This window comes from Geotrypetes seraphini, chromosome 12 (assembly GCF_902459505.1).
Source record: "Geotrypetes seraphini chromosome 12, aGeoSer1.1, whole genome shotgun sequence".
In the NCBI taxonomy this organism is placed as follows: Eukaryota; Metazoa; Chordata; class Amphibia; order Gymnophiona; family Dermophiidae; genus Geotrypetes; species Geotrypetes seraphini.
The window spans coordinates 29,295,203-29,312,163 of record NC_047095.1 but is presented as its reverse complement, the minus strand read 5'-3'; the positions used below and the strand labels follow the sequence as shown (position 1 = coordinate 29,312,163).

The 16,961-nt window shown below is 38.4% G+C and overlaps 1 protein-coding gene across 7 annotated transcripts in view; it reads right to left on the bottom strand.

The window, feature by feature from the left end:
- Positions 1 to 16,961, bottom strand: part of ODF2L (outer dense fiber of sperm tails 2 like) — a 142,474-nt gene that overhangs the window by 81,487 nt on the left and 44,026 nt on the right. For 6 of the 7 annotated variants that reach the window (XM_033916903.1, XM_033916901.1, XM_033916902.1 and 3 more), the window contains exon 7: positions 14,058 to 14,174. The exons of the other annotated variant lie outside the window; for it this stretch is intronic. In XM_033916903.1, the coding sequence (XP_033772794.1) occupies positions 14,058 to 14,174 (117 nt within the window). The remainder of the gene's footprint in view (positions 1 to 14,057; positions 14,175 to 16,961) is intronic. 7 annotated transcript variants of the gene reach the window in all.

The window sequence follows — 16,961 nt, the reverse complement described above, 5'->3', positions numbered from 1 at the left end:
TTCATCAATGCTGGTCTTCCTTATAGATGGTATAGGGAGGGTGGGTGGGTTTTAGTTTTCTTAAGGTTAAATGGAAAAGATGTAATTATTATATTATGGGATATCTAATATAAAGATTGTTATATGTGGGGTGGGGAGGGATTAAATTTTTTTCTGTGAGAATTGTAGAAACTCAAGTGGAATTGTATATTATGTGAATGATTTTCTGTACACTTGTTGTAAAATTTAAAATGAATAAAGATTTATAAAAAAAAATAAAAAAATGCTGGTCTTCCAACAACCAACTAATCTGAAGCAAAAATGAGTGAAAAAACAAGCTCCCAGTAGAAGCTTAAAAAAAGAAAATGGCACAAGCCCCTGCCATATACCAAGCTGCAAATTGTTCCAACACATTTCACAGCCACTTACACAGAAAAAAACATTCAGCATAAGGTGACCCTGGTGAATGCTACTTATTTGTAGAGCATGTGCTGCTTTGAATACAGGGCACTTAGATTTTTACAGAGATTTGTGGTTTAGACACAGGAAAGGTGTGGCACAGGTTGGAATGAAGAGAGGAACTTGTATGCTTATCTTCCCAGTATGATGGGATGATAATGAAGAAGACAAAAAGAGATGACCCTGAATAAGGGAAACTATCTTGTAATGGTTACACGCTTGGCAGTGTGGACAGACTGAATAGGTTGGTTAGCATTTTCATCTTCAAATGTGGTATATATTTCTGATTTACTCCAGTTGATTTTATAACCCGAAAATTTACCAAATATATCAATTAATTCCAACAAACATAGAAACATAGAAACATAGAAAGATGACGGCAGAAAAGGGCCATAGCCCATCAAGTCTGCCCACTCCACTGACCCACCCCAATAGTTTAGATGCTAGTGACTCGACCTGCGTAGGGATCCCACGTAAGTGTCCCATTTTCTCTTAAAGTCGAGCACGCCGGTGGCCTCGACCACCTGCACCGGAAGCTCATTCCAGTGGTCCACCACCCTTTCCGTGAAAAAATACTTCCTGGTGTCACTACTAAATTTCCCCCCTCTAAGTTTAAGCGGATGCCCTCTTGTGGTCGAGGGTCCTTTGGGGAAGAGAATGTCATCTTCTACCTCGACACGTCCCGTGATGAACTTAAATGTCTCAATCATGTCCCCCCTCTCCCTGCGTTCCTCTAGAGTGTAGAGCTGCAGTCTGCTCAGTCTCTCTTCGTACGAGAGACCCTTGAACCCCAAGACCATCCTAGTGGCCATCCGCTGAACCGACTCGACTCTAAGCACGTCTTTACGGTAATGTGGCCTCCAGAATTGCACACAGTATTCCAGGTGAGGTCTCACCATGGTTCTGTACAGCGGCATTATGACTTCTGGTTTCCGACTGACAAAACTTCTATTGATACATCCCATCATTTGCCTTGCCTTGGATGTGGCCTTCTCCACCTGTTTGGCAGCCTTCATGTCTGCACTGATGATTACTCCCAAATCTCGTTCTACTGAGGTCCTAGCTAATGTTACTCCATTTAAGGTGTAAGTTCTGCACGGATTTCTGCTACCGAGGTGCATGACCTTACATTTCATAGCATTGAAGCCTAGCTGCCATGTCGAGGACCAGTTTTCCAACATACGAAGGTCCTTTGTCATGCTATCCTGTAAAAAGCTTCCACTTACTATGTTGCACAGTTTTGCGTCATCGGCGAATAATGTTGCTTTACCCTGTAGTCCTAGTGTCAAGTCCCTTATAAATATGTTAAAAAGGAGAGGACCAAGGACCGAGCCCTGCGGCACTCCGCTGGTCACCTCTGATGCTTCAGATAGGGTACCGTTAACCACTACCCTCTGAAGTCTACCACTCAGCCAATCATTGACCCATGCAGTTATCGTCTCACCCAACCCCATTGATTTCATCTTGTTTAGCAGCCTGCGGTGTGGTACGCTGTCAAAAGCCTTGCTGAAATCCAAATATACTATGTCCAGAGACTCTCCTGAGTCCAACTTTCCTGTCACCCAATCAAAGAAGCTGATGAGGTTGGATTGACACGACCTACCCTTAGTGAATCCATGCTGACTAGGGTCCCTAAGATTCCCCTCATCCAAGATCATGTCCAACTTACTTTTAATTAGTGTTTCCATGAGTTTACATACTATCGATGTGAGACTCACTGGTCGGTAATTCGCAGCCTCCGCTCTGCAACCCTTCTTGTGTAGAGGAACAACATTCGCCGTTTTCCAGTCCAGGGGGACTCTCCTCTTTTTTAGGGAGAGATTGAAGAGCATGGCTAATGGTTCCGCCAGGACATCGCACAGCTCTCTGAGCACTCTTGGGTGCAGTCCATCTGGACCCATGGCTTTGCTGACCTGGAGTCTTGACAATTCGCTGTAGACATCAGCTGGTGTGAACTCGAAATTCTGAAATGGGTCTTCCACGTTTGACATTGCTTCCAGATGTGGCCCTTGCCCCGGTGCCTCGCAGGTAAAAACCGAGCAGAAATATTCATTCAGTAGTTTGGCTTTATCGGAATCTGTTTCCGCGTAATTCCCGTCCGGTGTTTTGAGGCGTACTATCCCGTTTGTGTTTTTTTTTCTGTCACTAATGTACCTGAAGAAGGATTTGTCCCCCTTCTTAATGTTCTTTGCTAGAGTTTCTTCCACTGCAAGTTTGGCCTCCCTGACTGCTGTTTTGACTGCTGCAGACCTGGTCCTATATTCAATGTTAGCTTCACCTGTTCCCGTACGTTTGTATGAAAGAAACGCTCTTTTTTTCTCCTTGACGAGGTACGCGACCTCTTTAGTGAACCATTTGGGTTTTTTGTTTCTTTGTTGTTTATTTACTGATTTTATGTAGCGGATAGTTGCTTCGTGTAGGGTCAATTTCAGGTTTGACCACATGGCTTCCACATTATCAGTTGCTTCTTGATCCTGCAGCGTCTGATGGACGAATTCTCCCATACGTGCGAAATCAGTGCCCCGAAAATTGAGTACCCTCGTTTTTGTTTGTGATTTAGGGAAGCCTTTCCTGAGGTTGAACCATACCATGTTATGGTCACTGGTAGCCAGCGTTTCTCCCACTGAGACTTCCGAAACACTCTCGCCGTTTGCAAGTACGAGGTCCAGGATGGCCTCGGCCCTAGTGGGCTCTAGCACCATTTGTTTGAGCTGTACTCCCATCATGGACGTCAAAATCCTCCTACTACAACAAGTTGACGCTGAGAGTGTGTTCCAGTCTACATCAGGCATGTTGAAGTCCCCTAGCAGAATAGTGTCCCCCCGTAGTGTAATATTTTCAATATCTTCAATCAATTCGTTATCCTTGTCCTCTGTTTGTCTTGGAGGTCTGTATACCACACCAAGGTACAGGCACTTTTCTCCACCTCTGGCCAGGTTGACCCAGATGGATTCCCCGGTGTACTTAACATCTGCGATCCTGGTTATCTTGATGTTCTCTTTGATGTAAAGTGCTACCCCTCCTCCTAGCTTACCCTTCCTGTCTTGTCGAATCAGGTTGTATCCTGGTATATTTGTATCCCACCCATGGGAGTCCGTGAACCATGTTTCTGATATTGCCACTACGTCTAGGTCCGCATTCACAATTTCTGTTTCCAGTTCTAGAAATTTATTCCCTAAACTATGTGCGTTAACATACATAGCTCTCCACTCTGTGTGTTTGTTAAACCCCTGTAGAGAGTTTCCTATCTGACTCGAAGTGTCTCCTAGTGAACCTTTAGCAGTGATGGTACTTACCTCGGACTTAGAAGCGCAGTTTTGGATCGCCACATCAGGATTGTTTCTTACTGCACTGGTATTTAAGTGAGTACCCTCCCCCGACTTACCTAGTTTAAAGCCCTTCGAAGCAGGCGGGCTAAACGGTGTCCGAAGACGTTCTTACCTCTGTTGGTTAGGTGAAGTCCGTCTGGTCCCTGGAGTCCCTGTAGTGCCTCTCCATGATTTAGGAATCCGAAGTTCAATTCTCGGCACCATCGCTGTAGCCATTCGTTTGTCTTCAGGATGCGTTCGTCTCTATCTCTTCCCTTGCCCCTAACAGGAAGAATAGAAGAGAATACTACCTGTGCTCCTGTCTGCTTCAGCTTTTCCCCCTGAGCTCCGAAGTCTCTAGCTATGTCCTCCGGCGCGTTCCTGGCAGTGTCATTTGTTCCGACGTGGATAAGCAGCATGGGAAAGTGGTCCCGGGGCCCGAGAAGTCTATCAAGTCTGGCGGTCACGTCCCGTATTCTGGCTCCCGGCAGGCAGCAGACCTCCCTCGACTGCATATCCGGTCTGCATATTGGTCCCTCGGTGCCTCTCAGCATGGAATCCCCGATGACTATTACTCTGCGCTTCTTTTGGGGGGGTCGATCTGTTGTGGCCTGAGATGGAGTCGTGTGTTGAACATCGGTAGTCTCTTCCTGCTTCAAGTCGATAGTCTCTTCCTGCAAGACCTGGAATCTGTTCCTTAGGTTGAGTTGTGGAGTTGATGTGGAGCTACCCTGGTAAGAGAAAGGATAAGAAGGTGAAGAGATTGTAGATGGGGGGGGGGGGTCTCCTACGTTTACCTGTGGAGGAGGTCACTAACTGCCAGGAGTCAGTGCCTCCAGCCATCTCCTGGATTCCTACAGTTGGACTCATCATCGACGGCCCTGGTGTCTCAGTGAAGGACCTGTCACGGGCCTGTTCGGTGATTTGGGACAGCTCCTGCACTATTCCATCGATGTAGGCCTCATCCTCTCTAATGTCTCTCAGGCGCTTCACCTCCTCCCTGAGGCTCTGTAATTCCTGCATGATAATGTCGTCCTGTTGGATGACCTCCTCTGTTTGTGTAGAGGAGGTAAGGTAAGGTAAGGTAGACTCTGGATTTCTCAAATAAAGCAGAATATCATCTGCATATGCCGAGATCTTATATTCCATATCAGAATAAGGAATACCCTGTATCCCCTTTGCTTGTTGCATAGCTAACAATAAGGGTTCTAATACTATATCAAATAACAAAGGAGATAAAGGACAACCTTGTCTAACTCCCCTCTGCAATTGAAAACCCTCAGACAACGTAAAGGGGGGAGGGAGTTGGAAATAATTGTACATAATATGTTATACTATGATATATAATATGTGTATATTTTTATTGAAAATATGATGAAGGGTGGGTGGTAGGGGGGTTATTGATTTACTAGATTTTTATATGGTAGATATGAAAGTGCTATTGTGGAATAATTTGTTGTTTTTTTTTTTTTTTTTTTCCCATTATTTTTTATTTTCTAATTTTTCATAAAGTGTACATAATAATAAATTACAATTGATAAATGCATATTATCACTTTTATATCTAATACATTATATATCTGAATTTGATTTTCCCCCTCACCCTCCCCCCTCCCTTTCATTACTTTAATATAATATTTTAATTTTCAAATTTTTATAAAAAGTATACAACATATTAGAATACAATTGATAAATATTCAATAACTTTTTTTTATATCTAATACAATATAATCTAAACAATTTTTGTCCCATTTCCCTCCCCTCACCCTTTTATTACCTTTTATTCATACGTTACATTTTGTATAATATATTATAACATACTATGTATAAATTAATTTTTCTTACCCCCCCTTTATGTGTGTCATAAAAAAAAAAAATCCTTAAAAGAAGAAAAGAAGAAGAAAACATCATATTATTTATTCATTACAGTATTTTGTCAATGGCCCCCATATTTTTATAAATTTATTATATGTCCCCTTTTGTATTGCTATTGTTCTTTCCATTTTAAAAATATGACATATTGTATTCCACCAAAATGTGTAATTTAGGTTGTTGTAATTTTTCCAATTGTTAGTTATATGTTGAATGGCAACCCCTGTCATAATTAATAAAAGCTTATTATTTTCTGGTGAAATTTGACTTTTTATTCTCATCATTGTTCCAAATAAAATTGTATCATATGATATTGCAATATGATTTTCCATTAATTTATTAATTTGTGGCCAAATTGAATTCCAAAAAATTTTAATATAAGGACAATGATATAATAAATGATCTAATGTCCCTGGTTCTAGATTACAGTGCCAGCATCTATTAGACTTAGAACTGTCTAATTTTTGCAAACGAGTAGGGGTCCAAAAAGCTCTATGTAATAAAAAGAACCATGTTTGTCTCATAGACGCTGACACTGTACATCCCATTCTCCAAGACCAAATTAGTGGCCATTGAGATGCATTAATTTGATGTCCAATCTCAATGCTCCAAATGTCTCTTAGACCATTTTTTGGTTTTTTATTTAAATATCCAGATATTAATTTATACCACAAAGCGGCTTGATGTCCTAGGAAGTCTGCTTTAAAGCATAAGAACTTTAAACTATATTGATTGTTTAATGATTTCCATTCAGGGAACCCAACCTGAATGGCCTGCTTCAATTGCAACCATTTAAAACTTTGTGTTTTATTGAAACCAAATCTGTGTTGCAATTGTGGAAAATCCAGCAGTTTACCTTCTGAGATAATATCATCAAGAGTTCTAATGCCTACATTAATCCAGTTCTTCCAAAGGATTTGAGCTCCGCCAATTTTGATCTTGGAGTTTATCCATATGGATTGATTAGTTGATTTGTATATTGGGATGGGTGTTAATTTATCAATAAATCTCAATGTTTTCCAAGTATCCATTATTATTTTATTTTCTTTATATCTTTTAGGTATATTAATACTTGGTAGATGAACTAAATTTAGGGGAAACATAAGGCGCCATTCCAAATATAACCAATCTGGTGCATTATCTATAAGTTCTGGGAGGATCCAATACATACCCTGACGTAGAATATAGGCTTGATGGTACCTATAGAAATTTGGAAAATTTACCCCTCCCTCCTTAATTGATTTTTGTAAGGTTACTAAAGCTATTCTAGGTGTTTTACCAAGCCAAAGAAATTTTGTTAAAATTCTATTAAGCTTTTTATAAAAGGACCCCTGAAAATAAATAGGTATCATACTCATTTGGTAGCAAACCACAGGCAACATCATCATTTTTATAGTTTGAACTCTTCCCCACCAAGAAATATGTAATGGGTTCCATTGCTCACATAACTCCGTTACTTTTTTTAATACATATTTTTCATTTTCTTTTACAGTATCTTCAATTGTTTTTTTAACTTGAATGCCTAGATATTTAAATCCTTCTTCTTTCCATATGAATGGAAAAGTATCAAATAATCCTTTTACACAGTAAACATTCAAGGGTATAATTTCAGATTTATTCCAATTAATTTTATAACCTGAAAATTTGCCAAACTTATCAATTAATTCCAATAAAGAAGATAAGGTAGACTCTGGATTTCTCAAATAAAGCAAAATATCATCCGCATAAGCCGAAATTTTATATTCCATATCTGAATATGGAATACCTTGTATCTCCCTCGTTTGCTGTATTGCTAACAATAAGGGTTCTAATACAACATCAAATAACAAAGGAGATAAAGGACAGCCTTGTCTAACTCCCCTCTGCAATTGAAAACCATCAGATATCATATTATTAATATTTAATCTTGCAATCGGGAAGCTATACAATGTTTTTACCATTTGTATAAATCCAGAACCTATACCAAACCATTCTAAAGCCTGATACATAAAATTCCATTCTACCCTATCAAATGCTTTCTCGGCATCTAATGAAACTGTAAAGGCCGGTTCATCCATTTTTTTTGATAAGTTTAGCATGTGAAATAATAGTCTAGAGTTATTGGAGGAATGTCTTTTAGCAACGAAACCCGTTTGATGCATATCTATAATATGTGGGAGAGCTTTGGCTAATCTCAAAGCCAAAATTTTCGCCAAAAGTTTATTATCAACATTTATCAAAGATATAGGCCTGTAGTTCGAAACCAAAGTAGGATCTTTATTTGGCTTAGGCAAAACAATTATTATTGATTCAGCCATAGTACCTTTTATATTACCTTTTATAAGTTGTGTCTGATATAATTTTAATAAATGTGTGGAGAGGATATTTTGAAATGTTTTATAAAATTCTACTGTGTAACCATCACCACCTGGAGCGGATCCAACTCTAAGAGATCTCAATGCTGTTTCTAATTCTTTTAATGATATAGGTTCTTCTAAACTTCGTTTTATATGATCAGGAATTTTAGGTCCATTAATTAAATCTAAAAATTTTTTTCCATCTTTTTGTTTCTCCAAATAAGGTTCGGAAGAATATAGATCCTTATAAAAATTTAAAAATTGTTTTAATATTATATTTGTTTGATTTGTTATTATACCATTATCATCTTTTATTCCATTAATATTAGTTCTCCTTTTTTTTGCCTTAAGATAATTTGCTAATAATTTTCCCGCCTTATTAGAATTTCCATAATACACTGTTTGCTTGGAAAACAAATCTTTTCTTATCATTTTTGAAGTTAATTCATTATATTTACCTTTTACTTTCAAAAGAGCTTGCAAAACTTCATATTCCCATTTACTTATCAATTTAGCTTCTAATAATTTTATTTCTTTTTCTAATTCTATATATTGTTTTTTAATTTGTTTCCTAATAAAAGCTGAATATGATATAATATTACCCCTCATAGTTGCTTTAAATGCATCCCATACATTCTCTATAGATGTATCTTCCACTAAATTTATTTGAAAAAATTCATTAATTTGTGTTTTAAAATTTTCCAAAAATTTGTCATCCACAAGCAATGCATTATCAAATCTCCAAAGAGGTCTATTATTTTCTAATTGATCTAATTGTAATTCTATCCATATTCCCGCATGATCCGAAATGATAATAGGATCAATGGAGGCTTTAATCACCTGTTGCACTTTATTTGTTGAAACAAAAATATAATCTATTCTAGAAAATGATTTATGAACCTGTGAACAAAATGAATATTCCTGATCATTAAAATGAAGAATACGCCATATATCCTTCAAATCGCATGATCGAACTAAATTATCTAGACCTAAAGATTTAATATTTTTACCTGGTTTTTTATCCAATAATGGATCCATTACAGCATTAAAATCTCCAGCCACCACTAAATTAGAGGCAGCCAGTGGTAATAACATATTTTGTAGCTTTTTGAAAAATTCTGATTGATTCGAATTAGGGGCATATATATTAAATAACGTCAGGGTATCATTTCCCATACCTATATCGATATGTATCCATCTTCCATGTGGATCTGAACTTTTTACCTTTATATTGGCCATACATTTTTTATTTATAAGAATTGCAACCCCTGCTTTTTTACCCACTGCTGGAGCAAAAAAACATTCCTTTATCCATCCACCTGATAATTTCTGTGATTCCTTCATATTAAGATGGGTGGAATAATTTGTTGTAATATATTCTTTTGTGCACTTGTTTAATTTGAAAACAAATAAAGAATTATTTTAAAAAAAACCAAATGTGGTATATATAATTCAATGCAAAAAGTGTGAAGAAGTATGCTACAGTGGAGAGACAACGCAAGCAAAAGAAAAATCCAACAGGAACTGCAGAAAACCAAGCAGCAAAGCAAAAAAAAACAAAAACAACTTGACATGCATACCCTGGACATACAGATGATTCAACTGGACATACTGGCCTCACTTGTGTATGCTGGACACTACAGACCTATATTTTCCCATAGCCAGGCCTAGCCTGTACCTTGCTGTCTGTAAACATCTTCAGCCTTTGCAATGCTAACAATGATGTTCTTGTTTCCATTTCCTGCTGGGAAGATATCCCTTCAAGGTTCTGCTGAACTGTTATCAGTGCTGTATGACTTCATATGCCAGATACCCTAGAAAGCCATAAAACCTTTATAATGAGCAAGGAGCCCTGCTCATGTGGGTGTAACGAGATGAAAGAACTTGGTACCAAAACATTTGCTCTCTGTCTCTGAACCAAGCTATGGGAACCAGACAGCTGGATTGTTGAAAGGGCACCTTTGCCAACTTTTCATTTTACAAGGACACCATCCCGAATATGCACAGAATTGTAAAACCACCAATTAGCAGCTCCATGTCTCAGTGCTGAAAGAAGAAAGTTCACCAAGAGTTCTCTGTTTCTGCAAGGCCCCCCTTTTACTAGGGAGGGGGGTGGAGGTGAGAGAGGCGTGGACGGAAGGGAGGAGTTAGCTATACATTATTTTTTTGTACCAATAGGGAATTACATAACCAGAATTCGGGGATGGACTTTTTTGGAACAAAGGAAGAATTTCTCTGTATAAAAATCACGTGCATTCTAGGTAAAGCCAGAGAGATTCACTTACTTATGCTACGGGGAACTGCTAGCCCCCTGCTAAGCATATGGGTGCAAATTCTTCTCTCCATTGCATATTCTGAACTGACAATACATTTTTACAATATGTCTCTGCTGCTGTAATACTGTAAGTTTTTATACTAACAATAAACGAATATTGTCTGTTTTGGAAGATACAATGCCGTCTTGTAGTTATTCCAATGAGGTAAACAAAGCAGCCTTTACTTCAAACTGCAGACTATGTACAAGATGCAGGCACTGTTTTATTTCAAACTTTAATGGTATATACAACCTTATTACCAAACCAGGTACCCAACACAGGAGAGACAAGCCAGATGCAAAAGACAAGAATCAATTTATAGAGGTATTATGTTCAACATTACAGTGCCAATCAGGATGTCACCTTTGTAGGACAGCACTTCAGAAAACCAGAACACTGCATCGATGATTTGATGGTGAGAGTACTAAAAGAAAATTTTACAACAATCCAGGAATGTATGACCTTTGAAGTCAAAATAATGAAATACTGCATTTTGACACCCACAAGCTTTATGAGAAAGCAAATGAGCCGACTTATAGAAAAAGAAACAAAACTGAACTTACACTGCGCATGCAAGTTATAGAATAGTGTCAACTGCACATGCAACTAGCTACTAATTGGCATGCGTTACCAATAATTGGCATTAATTAGCAATTATGCATGTTAATTGTCTTTAATTGGTATTCTATAAATTGTGTGTGGAAAATCTATAAGAGGGCATGGACCTAGGAAGGGCATGAAAGGGTTAGGGGCATGCCTAGTACTTAACTGTTAGGGTGTAGAATATTAGCAGTTATAAACCTAATAGCCTACATTCTGGCACATTTATATCAGCCTTTTGAGCAAGCTCATGTCTGGAGTTAGGTACACAACTGTGAACATAGGCTAATATTCCATAGCAGCAAATGTCCATGGAATTGCCATTACAGAATTGGTGCTTAGCACATATCATCCCATCACCTAATTTTAGCTGATCTACAGAGATTTTCCCTCATGTGTAGTTAAGCAGTTTAATTAGGACTATTCATTTTGCTGGCCTAAATTAAACCACTTAGCATGTGGATAGCAGTTGAATATCACCATTTTCTATCATTAAGAGAAATTACCTTACTTTGTTCCCACACTATCTGAATGGTACAGGAGCATTTTATTTATTTAAAATATTTATAATCCGCTTATGAGACTAAGCGGCTCACAATAACACATATATAATATCACTAGACAAAGCACATTCATCAGACTTTACAAAATAACACTTGAACTTCAAGCCATGCAAAAAAAGGAATCATCTTTCTTCATTTACTTCTTCTTCTAGGTCAGGTTCCGCCATCCCACATCCAGTGCAAAATGTTAATATCAATTGAAGGCCTGGACAAAGAAGTATGTTTTAAGCAATTTCCTAAACTGTAAAACGTTGCTCCAGGTAGGTCGTTCCATAAAATTGGACATGCAACTGAAAAGCAGGATTTTCTAGTGTTGACATATTTCACTTAATCCCTTTTTCGTACATCTAGTAGCATGCAATTTTCCAATCTTAACGTTCTACTCAGTCTATACATTTTACTCAAATAGTCAGGTATAGTACTGTAAATCCCTTGTTGGAATATTTTCAGAATTTTAAATTGGTATCCAGTACAGTTTCTTTAAAATTGGAGTAATATGTTCAAAGTGGGATTTTCCCATCACAGGACATTTGTTTGAATACTGTCCCATTATTTATTAAAATCATGGACAGTGATGATGGTCTACAAAAGAGGTGTCCAATCTTGGCCTTCACTCAGTCAGATTTTCCACAATGAATATATTTAAGATCTATCATTTTATGATATGTAAGATTTGTTTTAATAACAATTATATTGTATTGTCAAATTTTATGTATGTTACTCATGGAAACTGTGTAGGTCATATGCGATATATACATTTTTAAATAAGTAAATTTCCTTACAATAGAGGCAGTGTATGCAAAAGAATTTCATGAATATTCACTGGAGAAATTCCAAGAAAACCCAACTAGGTTGTAGTCCTTGAGGACTGAGGTTGGACTCTCCTGGTCTAGAACTGTTTAACAGGTGAGGCTGAATGGAAGATTAGGTTCTTACCTACAATTTTTTTTCTGGAAAATGATATAGGTTGCAAATTGATTGCAGAAGGATGTCAAACACATCATTAGACTCTGCTTCCTTCCCCAGCAGGCTATACTACTGCCTTCAGTTTGTAGCAAAGTAGTCAAAATCAGAAGGAGGGGAATGGGGAATATCCTCGACAATACCTTTCAGTTCTGATCTGTAACAACCAACAGCTAACACGAACACCATAAAACCTAGATGGAACAAACAAGCCATCTCTCTTTGTGCAACAAGTATTAACACATAGGGATCTCTTATACTCTCATAAACTTCATCTCCTTTTCTTGTTAATGAATTGATACATTCTTATTTGACTGGCTGGAGAAGATCTCCATCTCGGGACCCACATTATCTGTCCAAGGTAGTAAAGCAGGCGAATTATAAATTGACAGGGTGGGGCGTCTAGATTCTTATATCTTTTTCCAGAAAGAAGATTATTGAGGTAAGAATCTAATTTTCCATTCTGGTACAAGGATATAGGAATCTAGACTCGAGGTGACATACCAAAGCAATATCTGACATCTAGGGTGGGACATGCCTGTAAAAATGAGGACCCAAATGCGACATCCTCTTGTACCACTACGTCCACTCTGTAAAACTTTGTAAAAAGTATGGAGAGTAGACCATGTAGTTGCCCTGCAGATCTCTTCAGGTGGAACTACCCGGGTCTCTGTGAGACCAGTGATTGTTTGCCACAGCCAATATACACCAAAAAAATTGCCATATGAATCCATCTAGAAACAGATGCCTTGGAATCTGGTCTGCCTCATCTAGCCTGACTAGTCAGAACAAAACAATGGTCTGAGAGACAAAAATTGTTGTATTTTTCCAAATAGTGGAGTAAAACTTTCCTCATGTCTAGTACTTGCTTCGTCAAACCCGTGGAATGAAACACGGGTACATAAACTTCCTGGTTGATATGGAATGCTGAAACAACTTTTGGCAGGAAAGAAGAAATTGTGTGCAGGGAAATCCACGCTTCTGTGATCCTAAGAAATGGTTCTCTGCATGAGTAACTCCGAGATCCTTCTTGCAGAAACAACTGCCACCAGGAACACTGTCTTTACAGTGGGGCCCAGGGCGATGCCACCCGCATAGGCTCATACGAAGCTCTATTAAGTCCCTCTAAAACGATATTAAGGTTCCATGTGGGAATGGCTGGCATATAGGAGGACAAAAACTGAGCGCCCCCTTCAAATATCTAGTCACATCTGGGTGAGAGGTCAAGGAACACTTTTCCTCTCAAGCTCGAAAGCACAAGAGACCAACTACTTGAACTTTAAATGATCCTATCATAGACCCCTTTCTAGTCCAGCTTGCAAGAATGCCAGGACCACCACAAATGGAGTTTTAAAGGGCTCCACTTTATCTTTTGCACACCAGAGCTGAAAAGCCTTCCAGGACATATCAGAGACTACAACTGTCGTAGGTTTCTGAGCTCTAAGCAGAGTAGAGATCAGAAAAACACATTCTCAATTCGCTTGCACAAGGAAAAACTGAAAGTGGGAATACAGCCTGCTGGGGAAGGAGGCAGAATCGAAAGACATCCTTCTGTAATAATTCACTGGGGGTAATCGCCTAGAGTCCAGATTCCTATATGCTTGTATCAGAGTTAAATGTTCTTCAGAATTTGCAATAAATAAATAGATAAATAAATATAAACCTGCATTTGAGCAGTTAAACGATCATTCTTAGCTTCCTTTTTTTGAAGCAGGTTCTGGAGACGATTATGTGTTGCTTCTATAGATACTGACAGTTCCTTTGCTCTCAGTGTTTTATCCTGGGAAAGAAAAATACATTTGTATATATATATATGTATACACACACACACAAAAAGAGGGGCATTTTTTAAGAGTCCCTGGGAAACATTCAGGTCTGTGGGTAAAATCTGCAAGCTCATTTTCAAAGAGATTTTCCCACCATATCTTCCCTCTGAAAATGTACCATGTGTATCGGAGGCTTTACTACAGAAAGAACAGCGGTTTATTTATCCATGGGGCACCACTGAGCCAATGGGAATGAATAAAGAGGTAGCATGGCACTTGTTGTGAGATTGCTCATTGGATCAATTAGGAATTGGGGGAGGGATTAACCAGTATAAGGGTAGGGTAGGTTTCCCTACCTCTCAGTTTGATCTATTCCTTCCGAAAGGGAGACGAGGTTTTTGAACCTGTGCTGTATGATGGATAAATAAGATTACAGGTATTTGTAATAATGGTGTAATTTTGAAAAGTATGTGGGGGCATTTGATGTATAAGCTATATTCAGTATTGTAGTGAATTCATGTTTATTTTGTAGAGGTAAATATAGTGAAAACCTGAAGCGGCTTCAGCTCCTGAGGAAGCCTGTGTGGTGAAACGCAAGATTGTGTTGGGCTGGCTGAGGAACAGTTGTCATCAAGAATGAACAAAATCGTTTTAAGATATCAGGAATTTAGTTCCTGAAGCACAAGTTTGGAACATTGTTCATAGAAAAGTCATCTTTAAAAACTGGACTGTGGGGAACTGATCATCCAGGTTTTCAAGGCAGCAAGGGCAATCGCCCGGGGTGCATTTTGGAGAAGGTGTTAGTGATACATGATAGTGGGTGATATATTTATAATACTTATGATATTTATGGTAAAGAGTGAGGGAGACTGAATAAATTATTATTGATTTGTGAGTATATGTAGTAGGTTTTTTTTTTCTTCTAATTGTATATTATGTGTATATCATGAGTACAGAAGCATCCCTAGACTTTGCACCTGGTTTATAGCAGGTACACCATAAAGTAGGCATGGTGACTTCAAAATGAGATCAACATGCAAATATTTCCTCCTAGCCTAATCCTGCTCTCTATTTCGAGTGGACAAAAGTATATGTTCTATGAAATACACATAATTTAACGTTCATTAGGGCTGCAATGAAAGCAATTTTCAAACATTTTTACCTACATAAAAACACATATTTACCACCATAAGAACCTTTGAAAGATATCCTTCTCAAAGTCATTGCAAAATGTACTACATAATAAATTGGCCCAAGCGCCTAAGGCCTCTCTCACTGGGACAGACCAAAGGTTCAGCAAGCCCAGTATCCTGTTTCCAACAGTAGCCAACCCAGGTTCCAAGTACCTAGCTAGATCCCAAGTAGTAAAACTGATTTTATGCAGTTTATCCTAGGAATAAGCAGTGGATTTCCCCAAGCCAGCTGAACAATGGCCTATGGACTTCTCTTTTAGGAAATTATCCAAGCCTTTTTTAAACCCCACCAAACTAACTGCTTTCTCCACATTCAATAAATTCCAGAGTTTAATTACAAGTTGTGTGAAGAAATAGTTTCTCCAATTTGTTTTAAAGCTACTACTTAGCTTCATCACATGCCCCCTAGTCCTAGTATTTTTGGAAAGAGTGAACAAGCAATTCACATCTACCCTTTCCACTACACCTGAAAGATGCGATTGACATCCTTCTGCAAGCAACTCATGACCGGTAGTAATTCACCTAGGGCCTGTTTTACAAAGCCGTGTGGCAACAGCCCCGAAGCCCTTTAAATCTCTATGGGCTTCGGGGCTGTTACCGCGGCTTTGTAAAACAGGCCCCTAGAGTACAGACTCCTATAGAGTCCTTGCTACAGAAATTGTCCTCGGAAATGCCTGCAGGTTTATTTATTTATTTGCAATTACTGGTAGAAGACACAAAGCAGATCAAGTGTATCAAAAAGTATGCAATTTATTAAAAACAAAGATCCAACATATCCATGTTTCGCTCTCAGGCCACGTCAGGTGTAGATGCTAATACATCTACACACTTCCCCTAAAAGCAAAAGCTCTATAAGTACAAATCAAATAGCACTTTAATACTAGAGCAGCAGCTGTCCTGTCTTAGTGATAGAATTATTTAGGGTAGGGTTGTCCAACATCGGTCTGCTAGGCCCGCAATCCAGTCAGGATTTCCCCAATGAATTTGCATGTATTGCTTCCATTGTATGCAAATAAATCTTATGCATAGTAGTTGGGGGAAATCCTGAAAACTTGACCTGGCGAGGGCCACCCCTGGTTTAGGAGAAGTGTGTATCTATTCCCTTTCAGCATCTATCGTTGACGCAGCCTGAGAGCGAACACAGCCACGTCAGTTTTTGTTTTTAATAAATTGAATAGCTCTTGATATATTTGATCTGCTTTGTGTCTTCTGTCCTTGTGAGTGCTTGCGGATCATCACGTCTTCTTGTGTGTTTCTTTTACAATTACAGGCCCACTATTTCTATTAAAGTCTGCATCATGGTTCACAAAACATGTAAAGTCACTCACATATATGATACAACTTAAGTACAGCAATTTTCTTCTGTATAATCTAGCAAAAACGTTCTAAAATGCATCAATGCTACATCATACAATAAAAAATGACTTCCTACAAAAGAACAGTTTTCAACAGCTTATGAAAGAGCAACAGATTGTGTTCACATCATATTTCATTTTACACTCCTCATCAAATGGTGCAATAACAAAGTAGATATAGGGTTAGATTCACTAACCTGACTTCCGGGGATGATTCCAGCAGGCCCAACCAATTCACAACAGCAAAAAATTG